Source organism: Phoenix dactylifera, chromosome 17, assembly GCF_009389715.1.
Source record: "Phoenix dactylifera cultivar Barhee BC4 chromosome 17, palm_55x_up_171113_PBpolish2nd_filt_p, whole genome shotgun sequence".
NCBI classification, from domain to species: Eukaryota; Viridiplantae; Streptophyta; class Magnoliopsida; order Arecales; family Arecaceae; genus Phoenix; species Phoenix dactylifera.
Window position 1 is genome coordinate 6001138 of NC_052408.1, and position 16491 is coordinate 6017628.

The window sequence follows — 16491 nt, forward strand, 5'->3', positions numbered from 1 at the left end:
TATCCTTCGTGCCCCTCTCTGCCTGGCTATGCTGGAAGGATGGATGTTGCTCTCTTGATCGAATAGTGTGGTGGCCCCGTCTAAGTAGCTCTCGATCATATCTCTGAGAGGATGTCTCGGATAAAGAGTCATGTGATGACCGGCTCCCCAGTAATCTCTATGGCTGTGGTTAATCTGCAGGAAGGATGCGTGAAACATTGTGATCTGCCCATTGTCCTGCATCGATCTTAGCCTTACTAGCTACAAAATTGGCCGGTCATGGAGATGATCCTCGCTCATCAAGCTCCGACTTCTGTTGCTGGCCCATAAGCCATCTGATCATAAGATCATCCTCATTGTCATCAAAAGCATTATAGATCGAATCTATGTACTTTATCTCCACTTTCTCTCTTGGGAGAGGATCTAAATAGTTAGCTGCTTAAGATTTCTCGCGGACCAAAATGAATCTACCATTTATCTGTAAAAATATGAAGAATACTACATATAAGATAATATCATATTAGTAACTATTCAACGCCAAATAATAATTATTATTGATGTATAATATATATGGATTTATACTTTTCTTACTTACGATAATTGCCGAGACTCCAAAGCTGTCAGTGCCTTCTAAATATTTTGGTTTATAAAAAAAACCGTATTATAATATGTTAATAACTGACGATGTCAATTAACTACACATGCCACTTGAGTTAACTTACCTCTTTTAGACATTGCGCCGCGACTTCTAGATCAGACTATCTTATAAATCATATTATGCAGAGCGGCCAGAAGTTTGTCATCCATATCGATTCCAAATACAATGTATTAAAACCTCAAGTTTGTGTAGTATGCTGCAGATAGAGTTCGTAATTGTTTTAGTAAAATTGTACAAATACAGGAACAATCTAATTTTCAATATTCTTACTTATCTGCTACATGTAAGTTCCTACTTATTTGGTAGTCTCACCACTGCTCAATGATATCGATATACTCCTGGGTATACGTCAAATCTGCCTTCCTGATCTGAATTTGTCCTATCCATCATATGATACAAACCCATCTGGGGATATATCTCTCATTGTCCACGGTCCGAAGCACTTTATACAATGGCTTGATAGCCTTCACTATTTTCTCGGCCCACTACTAAAATGTCTGCCTTGTCACCAAGTCCTCAACAATGCTCCCTTCAATGTTGGTCCTTGCAAATCTACTTTCTTCCCACCTGGGGGTGATAAACATCTGACATAGGATTGCTTTTCTCTTAAGAAGGTTATCAAGTGCAATGTAGTTGGTAGCCAACCATGTCACACCTGGTCTCAAGATCTTCCATTACATACCTCATCAGTGATAAGACCTATATATGATTATAAATATATTAGGTGATAGTTTGGGTTGTCTCCACTATCTGCTGCACCCTACAAATTTTCGCAATATCTATCAATATGAGGTCGATACAATGTGCAGCACATGGAGTCCAGATAATATAGGGCCGCTGCTCCAAGATCTCTTCGGCGACTTTATATTGTGGCCCATTATTAGTGATCACCTGCACTACATTCTTCTTTCCTATCTGATCAATCACCTCCTCTATTAATCTGAGGGTGTACATGGCGTCGTACACTTGATTGGAAGCATCAACCAATTTATAGAAAATTTTTTTATATCACAATATGTCAAGTTGATGATGCTTTACCTGATAGACATGGTAATAACCATCACACATCACTGTTAGTCCATATGTGGGCCACTTGCTCTTGTATGAGGCAAGAAGCTCCTTATCATTGTTAAGAAGCTCACCGTAGATGTCTTTTGGTCCTGAAGGATCTATACTGAGGCCAACAACCTGTATGGAGGAAAAGACAGAAGAGACAGACCTATAGTATGTATCGTTTGTCGCATTCGTTGGAATATAGCCGAAATGGAACCAGAATCCAATAGCTCGCCGCATATTCTTCTTATCCTTCTTTAGCATTATGTCAAGCCTTTGCTGCTTCGAATTCTTACTGAAAAGGCATGTGGATCTAAATTATGGATGGTGCCTTCTGATGGAATCATCCTGAAGAACTTCTTTTTGCTACCAAAAGTCTTCAGTATAGATGCAATACGACCACCGCCTCTACTGACGGCCTCCTTAACTGAGTAGGTCCTTCTGAACTCTTGATTTGCCCTGCTGCTCATAGAACCGAAACCCGATTCATAGTATAAGGGTCCAAATCGAGCCTTATGCTTAGCCACCTCATCCTGCTACCACTGATCATGCAGGGTTGCCTGAATAGTAGCCTGGATCTGTACCTCCTCGTCATCTAGAGCGGACGTCTCCTCTAACTCCCTGAAGTGATAGAAAGAGGGCTCTGCTGTTCGGCGACCCACCTCTGCCTTCTTCTTGGCAGCCCTATCCTTCACTGCTATGAAATCGGCGAAGTGCTTCTCATCAGTTGTTGAAACTCCTATGGATATGTTCAGTACATAGATATGTCGAGATAACCACTAGCTAAATGCTGCTTCTACCTGATTACCCCTCCTTCCTTGAACTATGTGTTGCACCAGTTTCACTTCTAATGGTGCCGACCTGAGAGCATTTGCCCATGATCCCGACTAATGTTGCACTCTGGCTCATTTTTTCTTGATGGTTCTATTTCTACAGATTTATTAAGTACGTCAATTTATCAATTATTTAAAAATAGTAAAATTTCGTTACGATTAAGATAATATTTTCTACTTCAAAAATATATATCTAATTTATCTATTACATGGTACTAATTTTTTATATTTATTAGTTATTTATATATTTTTAATAATTTTTAAATAAAAAATATATTTAAATACCATAAATTCAGAATATATGTGTGCATGTGTGTATAATGCAATACAACTTTCTTTTGAGGTCCATTCAAATGCATATCACGTTATAAGCATTCCAGACTTTTTAAATTTGAAATCTTGAATCTATGTTCCAATCTCCAGCTCGTTTGACCACCAAAGAAGCCAAACAATCTCTACGAGCTAACAAAATGGCATATGTTATATTCCCAATAGATTTTACAAACTTTAGTACATTTTAAGAAGTGTTTCTTATAGTTAACCATCTATACAATATGTTCACAACAAATGACATGATGCTTGTCAAAATATTACATTATTAAATATAGTACGAACCCAAAATGAAGAAGTAAGGTCCTTCTAAATTAAGCTAGGTGTATCGGCACTTAAGTAATGTCTTTTGCTTTGAGTCGCCTAAGTAGTTCGACTACCATGGTATAGAGTTCCAAGGTTGTCTATCTCGAACCACCTAATAAAACTAGGGCACAGACAAAAGAAAGGAATCAAGCAACACTGCACTTGAGATACAAGATTGCACTGATAGTACTTGAAATTTTGTTGAAACTACTAGATTGTACTAAAATTACAGTATATTAAGATCACACCTTCAATACTCAAACCAAGGTGCTTACCAATGGTCCTCCAATCATTGGTGGCTATATTCAGGGCATTTTTGGTGGTAGAAGTAAGACATCCATTATTTCTAATGTGACATGTAAAGATTGTCTCACAAGAAATGGTTCTCACCAGAGCGACAAAGAAAGCTAGGGAGAATATCAGAAACTATCACAACATCATTTGATGTATGAACCTTACTTGAAGATGGCAAACCTCCTCAAGCCATGACTGATAGCATAGTACAAAATACAAATAGTCTTATGACAAACTTTTCTCATTATGTTCTTTACAATGGTCCCAATGAAATGGTGTGGAGCATCATATTACATAGTGGACCTTTGTTCCTTAACAAGATGATAGATGATTGGGATGCAAGATGATGGTTATTTGAAAACCTATTTGTCCTTGCATAATGAGAGAGCCACAACCAATAAAAGATAAGAAGAATTTGACTGCAAATAAGCTTAAACACCATCAAAAGTTTCTGGGGTGAAACATCTAAACTGAAATTGTTGGATGGTGAGGTTTATTTGAACTTCTTGTGAAAGTAGTTGAAACATTTGAGTGGATTTTTTTCTCAAGCTATGGATACCGATGCAGAAATATAAGATGAAAGTAGTTATACAGAACCTGAGCTTAGTATGCATTATTCATCATCTTTAATTTTGGTAAACTGTAGAGATGAAATATCTTTTCCTGAAGATGGGGCAAAAAGCATAAGGAAGTGAATGCAGGAACAAGAGAGGAGGCAAGATTCTGAAATCTGAAGCAAGTACAGAAACCTCAATAGAAGAGTTCAGCTACTGGGCTTTAACGGCTAGTAGTTAAAGTAGTTATACATTCATTGTTTTCTCATTTTATGAATCCTTATATTGTTTAGTTATATATTGCAATGACCAAGTAAGCGCATGTTTATCATTAGATGAGACAGTTGTATGTTAATCTCCTCACCTTATCACCATCCTTGGTTAACTGCAAAGCACTCTCCACTAAAAGAGATATGCACTTAGAATCAGTAATTTCACCTGCAATTGAGAATTCAAGGACATATGAGTTTGAACTATAAAAACTAGCAAAACCAGTTCAGTGCTTGCTAAAACTACCTGCTGAGTTCTCCAAGCGCAGTTCGGTTGCTTTGTGGCGAAGAGAATCACATATATTTGCTAAAGCCCAGGAGGCCGTAATACGAACCTGAATGAAGTATCGAAAAAAAATGAAAAAAGTCTATAAGTTAATATCTAAGAATAATAGAAAAGCAACAGTGTTAAGGGAGGGTGCAGATACCGAGGCTAAGGGGTCATGTGTGTTGAACTCAGCAGCACGAATAATCTCATTAAGCACCCTTGAGCTGAAAAAAGGAACTCTTCTGATTATTATTGTTCACAAATGAATCCGTAGATTGATTAATAGATTTAGACTTATGTGTTCTCAAAATCTAAAACAAGCTGAAAAAAGTACCGAGAAACAATTTGTGAGAAACATGCAATTACACCAATGGACCTGCAAGCAGCTGATCTGACAGATGGAGCTGCATCTTTGACTGCTGCAGTAACCTACGCAGGATATATAATTGGCTATTTAGACACATTCTTGTTGTCTAACTTCTGTTAAGAAACAGCTCATTGCAACTATCACTAGACCTAAGCCACAAAGTTGGCTGAACATACAGCTGAAGAAATAACAAATTCTTGTTTGTCCTCGGTGAGAGAGAAGAAAACGGCAGAAGTCATTCCTGCAAAGCATGTAACTGATGCTGCCCTCACCTGAAGTAATAAAAGCACAACTTTAAGAAAAACATAACCATAACCACCAAGCCATGTCACAACTATTTGAGGTCAGATTTAAGAGGAATTTTTTTTTAAAATCCATGTGCAAATTAAGTTGCAATTCATCTCTGGACTTAACGTACATCTTCACTATTTTTAAATGACTAAATGATGAATAATAAATTTGCTTCTTACATAATTAAATTAAATTCCATAATCTGGACATAATCTGGATTCAGCTGACTTATGTGCATCCACAGATATATTCTGCTTTTTCCTGATTAATGTCTCACTTGCTGAATTTTATTTTGAACACTTCCTCAAGATGCACCCAACACTTAGCAGAATTACAAATACTTACTTCGTCAAGTCATTCTGAGTCCCTAGTCCCCACTCTCTACCATCATGAAAATCGTGCTAGCAGTTGTATAGCAGCTTAGATTCATAAATCAAAAAAATCAGAAACCATCATAAGCAGAAATTCATACATGGGTATGGTTTAATGGTGCATGATATCCGGTGGCACTAGCAGATAAGCAGCATACAGCCAACAACTGTAAATATTTCCAGATATTTGTACCAGTCAACAGCAGTACACAATGTGGAGATTAGCAGGTATTTTGAGTACACGAACGAAAAACAAGGATAGGCCTGCACTGAGTTATATGTATTACTCATTCTCATCTGAATATAATCTTCACTATGTAATAAGAACTGAACATCATATTACAAAGATTGAATTTGTCCCATGCCCTTTCAAGTATATTCCTAATAATCTCCAAGCACAACAAAGAGACATGAGGGCAAGCTCAAGAATGTAAAAGGAAGGTTGACGCCCATTCCACAAATAGGAGTGCTACTTAGTTTAGTTGGACTCGAACCTAAACACAGAAGTGGTAACTAAAGAATATGATGTCTTGAAAGATGAATTAAAAAAAATAAAAAAGATGAGTCAGCAACATTATAACATACCATAGGAGAAGCATGTGGCAAACACTTAGGTAGATGCTTCTCAATCATCCCATTCCACTGCTCACACCCAGACTGACAATCTGCTGTATAATTGCTTGATGCCCCTAGACCATCAAGTTCGTATGAAGGGGCAGACGAAATCCTCTTCCTTCTAGAAGAATCAGATATCTGTTGGATGTCTTGTAGTCTGCATTCTAGAAGGTCAACTGCTCCTTTAAATCCAGATGCTGCACGAAGACACTCATCCAAAACCTAAATCACAAGTCAGTTTCATATCATAGGATTTGATTAGCTTAACTTGTATTATAGTAACCCATCCCTTCCAGATTATGTTGCCAGAGAATAACTATAGCTAGTGCACATGATTCAAACATTAGATAGTTTGTGGATTTCTTTGATTTAGAATAAACTAGCATGCACTGTGAAAACTATTACATAAAAATGCACTGTAGCACGTCAGTCAGAAATAGTTTAAGGAACTTGCATATCCTTCAGTGCCAGTGTATGTCAAGAGTGGATGTGGTACACTGCGATACATGTATTTTGTAGACATAGGCAAAAACATAATAGATTCAATTTAAAAGAAGTTTCTGGCATCTTACTTAAGAATAGCATGTTTTGAACAAGTCAAAATATCTTTTACCTAATCCATAAAAATCTATCATCATATATCATCCGTTTAACACATTCATCTATTAATTTCATTTATCAAAAATTGCACAACTATATTAGATATAGCTAACACAAATAGCTCAAAATTCATGATAAAAACTACAGATAGAAATGACAATATTTTTTTATATGCTAGTAAATAGCAAGTGAGAATTACATGGCTATACATTAAGAAGAAATATGGACAGAACCTGATTGCAATAGTCCAGGGTATGCTAAGCTAAGCTTTGTTTACTCAGAAAGAAATGCACAAGATGATTCAAATTAGCCGAAGGAGAATACTAAAAGTTCATGTCTGAAAATGAGTTTAAAGATAATGACAAATGGTTGTTTTTTTGCTAATCTAAATTTATGTGATATTAAGGCCACAGATGCTGTAATCCAGAGGAAAATTTTGTTTTGCTTTGACTTTATACTATGTATATACAGATTCAATGCTCTGAAGGAAACATGATGGAAGTCAAGACAAGTAACTGGATTACAGCATATGCATACAGCAAGGAGAAAGAGGAAAATTGGGGAAAATGTGAAGATACATGCGATCCACCATAACTAAGTGTAACAGGAGCAAGGTATACCGGAGTTTGCAGACTTGACGCATGTATAGTAGGGAGAGATGCAATGCCAATTGATACATATTGGTCTGTATTGGATGTACAGTACCATACTGGCTCACCCCTCGGTACAGTACGATAACAATACATGTCACACAGTTCATTTTTCTAGTGCTGGAATTCCAAGGCAATACCGTGTTGCAGTACAGTATCATACCCATCCACAACACACCAGTAAGGTACAACAATACAAGTATAGGTACCACTTTGATTCTTGAAACAAACTATTAGCAGCATTTCAGAATTTAAGATTTTTTCGCCCGACAAACTCAACAAACAGGACTTCTGAGTGTCCATGCAAGTGTGCATATGAGCACTTAAAAAAGGTCTGCGTATTAGAAATTGGCATCCACAATGAATTGTCAACACTCACTGAAAATTATTATACTGATTAATTTTCTGGATTGCTTGGCCTCCCATTCCCTCAAAAAAAAAAGAAAAATAATTATAACAATTATAAATACACAAGCCTTATGCAAAAGAATATTTTGACATTCGAGAACACCTATCCTCATGAGTATAAATATGTTGGAAGTGTGGTATATGTTCCCAAGATGGCAAGATGAACTACTGTACTCGGTGGCTGGGATACATAACCCTTAATAATTTGCAACCTTATAAAAAACCAGATATATTAGTACACCATTTCATTGGTTATGTAATTACCAATGATTTCTTTTACAATTTATTATATAAGCCATATAGTTCCCATTTCTGCCATATGTAATATCTAATGATCATATACACAAAGTTTCCAAATGGCTTGATAGGAAAATAGATGGTTTGTAGAAAAGATATGACGTAAGATGCAACAGTGAATTTAGGGCATGTTTGGTGCGGGGAGGAGTCCCATTCCCATTCCGATTCCAAAGGAGAATGGGAAATGCACCAATCCCGACTCTCCCCCAGTATTCAAATCTCATTCTAATTCCAATTCCGATTCCAGTTATGAACCAAACACGTTGGTGAATATGGCTATTCCAATTTCCATTATAATCCATTCCGATTTCGATTTTAATTCCGGTCGCGAAACAAACGAACTCTTAGGATATATACTATGTATTAAGGTGCAAGATATTAACCCTACACAGCTGGAGCAAACAATATACCTTGATACCAGCCATAATGCATCTCTCCATGGTTGACCCTAAGGTTTTGCCAATTTCGCCCGTACACGAACCAACAACTTCAGAGCTAGAATCATCAAGAATTTGTATTTGCAGCAATTCATAAACAGTAGCTGAAATTTGTTCCCAGAATCTGTTGACTATGTTGGGGTAATTGTGAGATATTGCTCTCAGGGCCTGCAACCACAACAAAAGGATAATATGTATACCAAGTGTCAATGCAAGCTTACTTCACTAGAAGTTGAGGAAACCATACATGAAATGCAATGCCCTTTGCAGAATTATTAATATACATGTCCTAACATGATATTCCGCATTAATTTAGAATGTGTAGCATCCTCATATAAGAAGGGTAATTTTGGAGACATCAATGTTAGTTCTATCATAACTGGGATAGAATTAGAAATCTATAATAATTAGATCTCTATATCTGTTTCTCACATTTTGCCAAACTAACCGAACCGGCTAGTTTGGGGTGTATTGAATTGGACTGGTCAGTGACCGGCACGATCAGGCTATTAAAACGAGATAGGGCCAATTCGCTTAACCCCTCCTCTCCGGCTATTAAACCACCTACAGCCTGCTCGTGATTCATTCCCTCCCCCCCCCCGACCGCCCACAATGGTCTGCCCCCTGCCGCCCACATTCTGGTAAGCCCTCTCTCTCTCGCGCGCGCTCGAGTTAGGGTTCCCTCACCCTCCCCCTTCCTCTCTCTTCCTCTCTCCTTTTCTCCCTCTTTGGCTCTCCTTGTGTTCGTACACCCCGAAATGATACGGTATGGACTCGAACCGTATCGAACCGGTTGCCAGCTGGTATGCCTTCCAGTACCAGTTCGGCAAACCTTGGCTTCTCAGTTAGTAAACACCACCTATTTTGAAAACCTTGCTTTTTTTAGTTTGGACAAAATCTTACTCCTTCAAGATATAGATTAATGATTTTTAGATCCTCACATGATTCTTTGCCCCTTTCCTTTTCTTGGGATCACGATCCAGTTTCAACACCATTAAGAATTATATCATCAATATCAATTCTCATCATTCAAGAAGTTTGTGTTTGTTTCATTGATGTGGTATGATAGGCTATGTCAAAGAATTTCATTCAATTACAATGAATCTATGAACAAAAGATTAAATGAAAAGGAAATGGTGTTGAACTTATAACAAACTTGCCACTTGGTTTTTAACCCAACCCACTCTCACTGAAATCCTGAAGGACTTCTGATTGTGTCTCAATTGTAGCTTTAGTATGAGGATTTAGAACATATGAAATCACAAAAATAAAAATGAGTCTACCAAAGTTGTCCAATAAATTACCACTATGTTGAATTAAGGTGTAAGATGCATCGTAGCAGTAGAACAAAAGTGGTGGCTAAAACATTTAAATAGAGTTGCCATCCCACACATAATATTTTACGAAACATAATGCTTAAAGAGATGTAGAATGCTAATTATTTTTTTTAAGTAATCCTTACTACAAATATGTCTTGAAATAATTACCAGCATACAAAGTTGTTTCTAGTTTTACTTCATGTACAGAAGCACAATTGTATTCACCATGCATCTCAGGCAAGGTTCACCGTCTCGGTATCGGATCCTGTACCGGTGCCATACTAGCATAGTATCGGTATAGTACGGTATGAAAATTTTTGGATGTACCGAGTGTTGGTACGCCATCCGTACTGAGTATCAAACCGGTACGGTACCGTACTGCTTGGTTCGGGCCGGTACGGCATATCATAAGCATCTTTTACTAGTTATGTTTAAATCAAATTGTATAGAACCCTTGAGCATAATTAACAACAATATTATACCTGGAAAGCCTCAAATCTTATTGCTGGATGCCTCCCCCTCTCCGATAATTGCAATAAAAGCAAAGGTACACTTGATTCTCGTTGAGTATGACCTGAATGAAGACTAGAATCAGGTTCCACTGTTACTCATTACAAGTCATAATAATTTTTCTCCTACTCCTACCAACGCACCCAATAAGAGTAAGAAATCCTAAATTTTCCTCATTTAAATTCTTTTCCCTTTTGCAATCAAGAGCTTATATCTTTTCACCATTACAGGAACATGTTTAAAAAAGAATTGATACTTCTGGAATTTTCTCTGCCAAGAATATTGGAAATTTATACATAACTAAAATACATCGGGAAATCATGTTAAAATTCAAATATATAAAAATAGCGCATAATCAATTTTAATGTTTCAAGTGAAGAGCCACTATCAAAAACAAATTGGAAAATGGAAAATACCTAAAATATACAAAGACAAAGGAGCTGTTGCAGTGAAGTTGCCAAAAGAGCATACAGTTCAGCTCTTCTATGTAACAAAAACCATATTCCAAATGCTCAGTATAATTATGAAGTCCACCAATATGTATTCGAATTGGCTTGTATTAGGACAACTGCACAAGTAATATTATATGTACATGCAAACAGGCTGCCACAGATGACTAAGATTCCCATGTTAAGTCATTTTGGCTATGACTAAAGCAACTTTCAAACGTTTAAGTAAACAAACTACAATAGCTCTACCAAAGCAAACAAAAGTTAGAATAATCATCAGACTAGATATAAGAGGGAACCATTTCTAATTCATTTTTCATTTTGGAACCTTTGGAACCTTTTAGAAACTGACAATACCAGACTTGAAACAAACAATACCATAATTCTTACTCCACCAGTTTGTCAATTTCAACAGTTTCCATCATCACCACAATAACAAGTCAGATGCAAGTATGCAACTTCAAACTGTAGTTTCTAATGATAACCCTTAAATTCATAGTGATATCTAGGGTATGGTACCTAGCCTGTTCAAAACAAGCACTTCCATTCCTGTTCCTCTAGCCATCTGAATTGTGAGCAGCTCTAAATTAATAGCACATTAGCACCATGCCTAGAGTCTTGATCCTGCACTCCTGTTCCCACTCCCTTTTTTCGTTTGATGTGTTTTGGAGTACAATAACCAAAATACCGCATGCTGAACCTGCGCTGGTCATGGACTGACTGACATGATACAGCAGCATAACATACCAGGTTATGGCAGTTGCATGGTTGTCCTAGGGCTTGTAGCCATAAATGGGTCAATTATGCAAATCAAGAGGCAAATATCCCTTGTAAAATGTCTACCTTGACACAAAATGGTTCACAAGTACACACCAGCACCTAAATCCTTTATGAACAAACCTTATTGAAGAAGGATATGTACTTGGGAAAAGTCTGCTCAAAGGGAAAAAGAAGTATATCCAGGAAATAAATGCAACTTGGAGAAGCAAAATATTATATTCGTTGTAACTGAAGTGGCCATTAAAGAGATCTAATTTTCGGATATGTAACAGAAGAAGTTCCTGCAAAAAACTTGTCACAAAATACTGTAATGTCGAGGTTTTATTAAGCTTCCTCCCAGCAAAAACAACCAGGCAAATGGCATAGGCACATATTGGATAGCAAAATCTTACATACGCAATTAAAATTATCACAAGCCTACAAAGCTAGTATTACAACATATATTGGTGACAAAGATATTAAACAGTCTAATTGCACCAAATGTTATCCAGCAGTAACACCAAAATAATTTTGCAATGGAGAATTTTCATCAGTAATGATTTCAAAAGGTAAGCTAACCTGAAGCACCTTCTTCAAGCAATTTTAAGACATGTAATGAAGGAGGTGATTTAGAAAGTGCTGTACCCAAGCAACTAAGATCGCTAAGCTGCCAAAAAGGCATGAGATACGTAAGTGACATAATAGAGAATTTTCTGACAGAAAAATCAAACATAACTAACCAGAAGACCAATATTTTCATTTTTTAATGCAAGGTTCTCCATTATCCTAGCACGCAGAGATGCAATAACTGTTGGCAACAGCTCTCCAGGCATTCGAGAATACCTGTTTGTTAAACATAACCAGTAAAGAGAAGGAAAATAAAGTCCATAAATAACAGCACTGACAGTTTAGATTTTAACAGCAAAAAAACAAAAGCAGGTCTTAGAAAAGAAGAAGGTAGAAGATCTCAAGAAATGTCAAAGGGTATAAGAAATTTGTGTCTTTGTCAGCATAAACGCTGCTGACTGGGAAAAAGGGGGCTACCACAGTTCCATCGTATCATATGAAATATTCAGTGTGAGTATATTACAATTAGTGATTACAATGGAAGAGCATGTATTTTGAAAATCAAATACAGAGTTTGAATCATACGGTGTAGCAGATATCAGGAGCATGAGGGCTTTAAACAGTGAAGCAAGCAATCCACTATGAGTTTCACGCTGCATTAAGCACAATAAACCTGCAATATAAAGATGAATAAGTCAAGTGGTGGAGCATGCATAATTAAATAAAGATGTTGTAGCTGGAATAAAGAACTCAGTGCTGAACAGCTATGCTCATTAATTATTTTATATTAAAGAATGAAATTCAATATTCTAAATTAGTTAAAGAGTTTTTGTTGTGTGTGTGTGTGTTTGTTTTTTTGGCGGGTTGGGGTGAGAGAAAAGGGGGGGGATATGTGTGTGTAAAATGATAAACAACTCCAGGAGCACATCTGCTAAGGAAAAGTTAAACATGTTGGAATGGGATATGAAGCTGAGGTTTGCATTATGAGAGCAAATTATATTTCATCATTTGAAGTTTTGAACTGTTTTTTTCCTATGAAGAAGAAAGAGAGAGACATGCAAAGACTGTAAGCCAATACCAAGAGGAAGCCTAACCACACAACATCTACCTTCTGCTGGTTGGAATGACCAGCCTCTAGTTGCTCTCTCAGGTTGGGAGAGCTATGCTTCAAATAAAATATAATTTTGCCAAAGAAAGGAAACAAAATTTCATTAAGATTTTAAAAGAAATGGTGCTGTGAATTTTGACTATGTTGACTGCAGACTATAGAAATGCTCATGAACCTTGTGGCTGTAGGCTGAGCCACTGAATTCAACTTTAATCAAATGTCTACTAGAATATGCGGCAGGATTATAAAGCAAAAAGTTTTAACTGTACAACATTTCTGGAACTATTAGAAAAACCAAAAAATTGAAAAAAAAAAACATAACTTACACAACATAGAATAGTAGGTTCTAGATGCATACTTAGGTGCATGAAGAAAAGAAATGGAAAGCTAAATGCTTAAAAATAGATGGTGGAAAAACTTATACATCCTTTAAAGATATAATGTTAAACAATAGAAATTGTTACTTGAGAATTCAACCAGGTAGGCTGTAGGATTACAGTCTGACTATTGTATTCAGAAAAAAAATTGCTACAGCAGTGTAGTCAGAGGCTAGCAGGCAACATATAAAAATAGTTGGTTGTGGCTTGGCAAGGAACAAGCGGCAGTTATGGAAATAAGGCTTAACTTAAGCAATGGGACATATTGGAAGAATTTAAAAGTATGAAAAAACTAAGATACAAAAAGAAACAAGTTAGGAAGGCTTTGTGTACAGCTAATGATAATCAATATAATATATTAGGTACACAAAAGAAGAAATATATGAAATTAATAATTGAACAAGGACAAAGAGAGGAAATCCGAGATTTAGATCCAATAAAAGTCATGATAGAATTTTGGTGGAAGACAGGGCGATTGAAGAAAGATTGAAAAACTATTTCCAGAAATAAGAATTCTACTAGAGAAGTTGTGTTGGAAAAGCATAAAAAGGGATTTGGCTGGTCTCTCTTTTAATTAATTGACAAATAAAGCTCCACGACTATGCAAAAGTACAACAGTAGAACAGAATGAAATACCACTTATATCTGGGAAACAATGGGAGAAAGCACGCTGATTTTGTTGATTGCATAAACAGTGATATGTACGAGCAAAAAATGTTTACTGACTTGAGGAGAGTTAGATGATACGCATCCAAAAGAAAAAAAGGAACATATAAAACTGCACCAGCTGTCATGACTTAAACACGTTGATTATGGGGAGGGTGTTTAAAAAAAAAAAGAAAAGTGATGACAATCCCCAATAACTAATTTGGTTTTATCATTGTATATAAGGTACACAATGGAGACTGTCTTCTTAGGTAGCTGGAAAGATATTAAGAAAGCATATGATATATCAGGACAGAAGGTGTGAAGAAAATGGCACATTGAAAGGTTAAGGACATGCATACCAGAGTAACCAGACCATTGACAAGGACATGAAGTAGGTCTTACGAGACATAAATTTACAGTTATGCATGTCCTTAAACCAAGGACCAGCACTAAACCCATATCACTTCGCATTGGTTATAAATGAACTTACTGCCTATCACCTAGAAGTCGCACTATTGTGCATACTATCTACCAATTATTCTGCACCAGTCCACAAGAAGAAGACAATTTAATGCTAAGGTAAAGGTACAAAGGAAAGCCTTAAAATACATGGGCATAAACTTAGTAGAGTGAAACAGAAAATATGGAACACAGTTTTAATTAAAATGGAAATGAAAATGAAATCCAAGTCAATATTGATATGTAAGATAAATCACATTGTAATTTGTGTTGTTATCAAGGAACTTAACAAAGAGATCAATGAGGAAACATCTAATAGGAATTGGGTAAAAGAAATGCAGAGGTGCTTCTAGGTCTTTTTCGACCGATGCATTCCCCTGCAGGTTAAGGAAGACATTTTAAAATCGTAATAAGGCCTCCAGTGCCGTAATCTTTGTAATATTTGGCCAACAAACAAAATAAACAAAGCACAAATAAGAATGTTGAGATGGATGCATGGTATAAGAATGATCATCTAAGGGATGACATATTTGAGGCAGTGTAAAAATTACATCGAGGATGAACTGATGGAGAACCAATTTGGTATACTACACACGCATGCGCAACAAATTACATGAGGTCTCTTTGACAAGGAAAGGTGCTTGAATGTATATATAAAGTTTGAGGAAGGGAAAGGACAACAGTTAGCATAGGACGGATTTGGGATGGAAGTATCTGAAAAACGATGCAATAATGCCAAAGTCTTAATTGGTATGATTGGAGAATAAGGACTTTTCAAGGCATCCCCAGAGATAATGCTTGATTGCTATGGTTTTATACATACATGGTTATATGTATGTGTGTGTGTGTATTAATTTGCACGTGAAACCACTATAATGCTACCACACTGGAAGCTACCTAGCACTTTAGTGTTTCGAGAATATTAAAAATCCCGAGCTCATCTTAGCTCTCCTTTGAAAAAACTTCCACAAATAATCCAGAAAAATATTTCAAAGATTTCCTTAATCCAGGAAAAAGCAAAAGGTCAGTATGTAGTACCTGTATGTAATTGCATTAACTTTTGACCGAGGGAGCTAGATAGTGTAGTAAAAGATCCACATTTAGAAGAATCTCTATATTCTGCTACTTGCAACAATATTGATGAATGTTTATCCAGCATAGCAGCTATTGTTGTCGCTGATTCTATCCGTATCTGCATAGAAGGAAGATATGTTAGCAAAAAATGCAGAATAAAGATAAAAAATCCAAACATTAGAAGATGAGAATTGAATTATCAATGCATTACAAGCATGATGAACACCAAGTCTTGTGATATTAGGCAGCTCATGTACCATACATATAGTGGCAAGATCAGCAAAAGAAGGTAACTGATGCAGGCCTCCAAACGGAGGCATTTATTGTGCTATTGCAAAATGGAATTCTTAAGAAAGAAAATTGGGCTTGGCTTCCAGCAAATTGTTGATATTGCAGGACAAAAATGCAAACTACAACATGGTTTAGCTGTTGAAGATGTGAAGCACTAGAAAGCAAAATCAAGGATAATTGAAACCACAAGCACTCAAATTCTAGAAAACTTACCTTTATTACAGGATCAAAGATCAAGCATGTCATGAGAGTAGCTTGATACTTCCTGTTTGAAGTAACAAATACCTTACGATTTAGGAGATGGTCACTAAAATGAAAAGCCACAGGAAAAAAAGCTAGCAATATCAGAG

General features: G+C 36.5%; 1 protein-coding gene across 2 annotated transcripts in view; it reads right to left on the bottom strand.

Moving 5' to 3' along the window:
- The window catches only part of LOC103724153 (HEAT repeat-containing protein 6), a 30902-nt gene that overhangs the window by 5256 nt on the left and 9155 nt on the right, over positions 1-16491 (bottom strand). For both annotated transcript variants that reach the window (XM_008815324.4, XM_026800392.2), the window contains exons 9-21: positions 16355-16406; positions 15815-15968; positions 12770-12857; positions 12358-12460; positions 12197-12284; positions 10382-10473; positions 8554-8748; positions 6159-6410; positions 5088-5183; positions 4879-4973; positions 4705-4768; positions 4524-4611; positions 4372-4445 (exon numbers count right to left, since the gene is read on the bottom strand). In XM_008815324.4, coding sequence (XP_008813546.2) covers positions 4372-4445; positions 4524-4611; positions 4705-4768; positions 4879-4973; positions 5088-5183; positions 6159-6410; positions 8554-8748; positions 10382-10473; positions 12197-12284; positions 12358-12460; positions 12770-12857; positions 15815-15968; positions 16355-16406 — 1441 coding nt within the window. The remainder of the gene's footprint in view (positions 1-4371; positions 4446-4523; positions 4612-4704; positions 4769-4878; positions 4974-5087; positions 5184-6158; positions 6411-8553; positions 8749-10381; positions 10474-12196; positions 12285-12357; positions 12461-12769; positions 12858-15814; positions 15969-16354; positions 16407-16491) is intronic.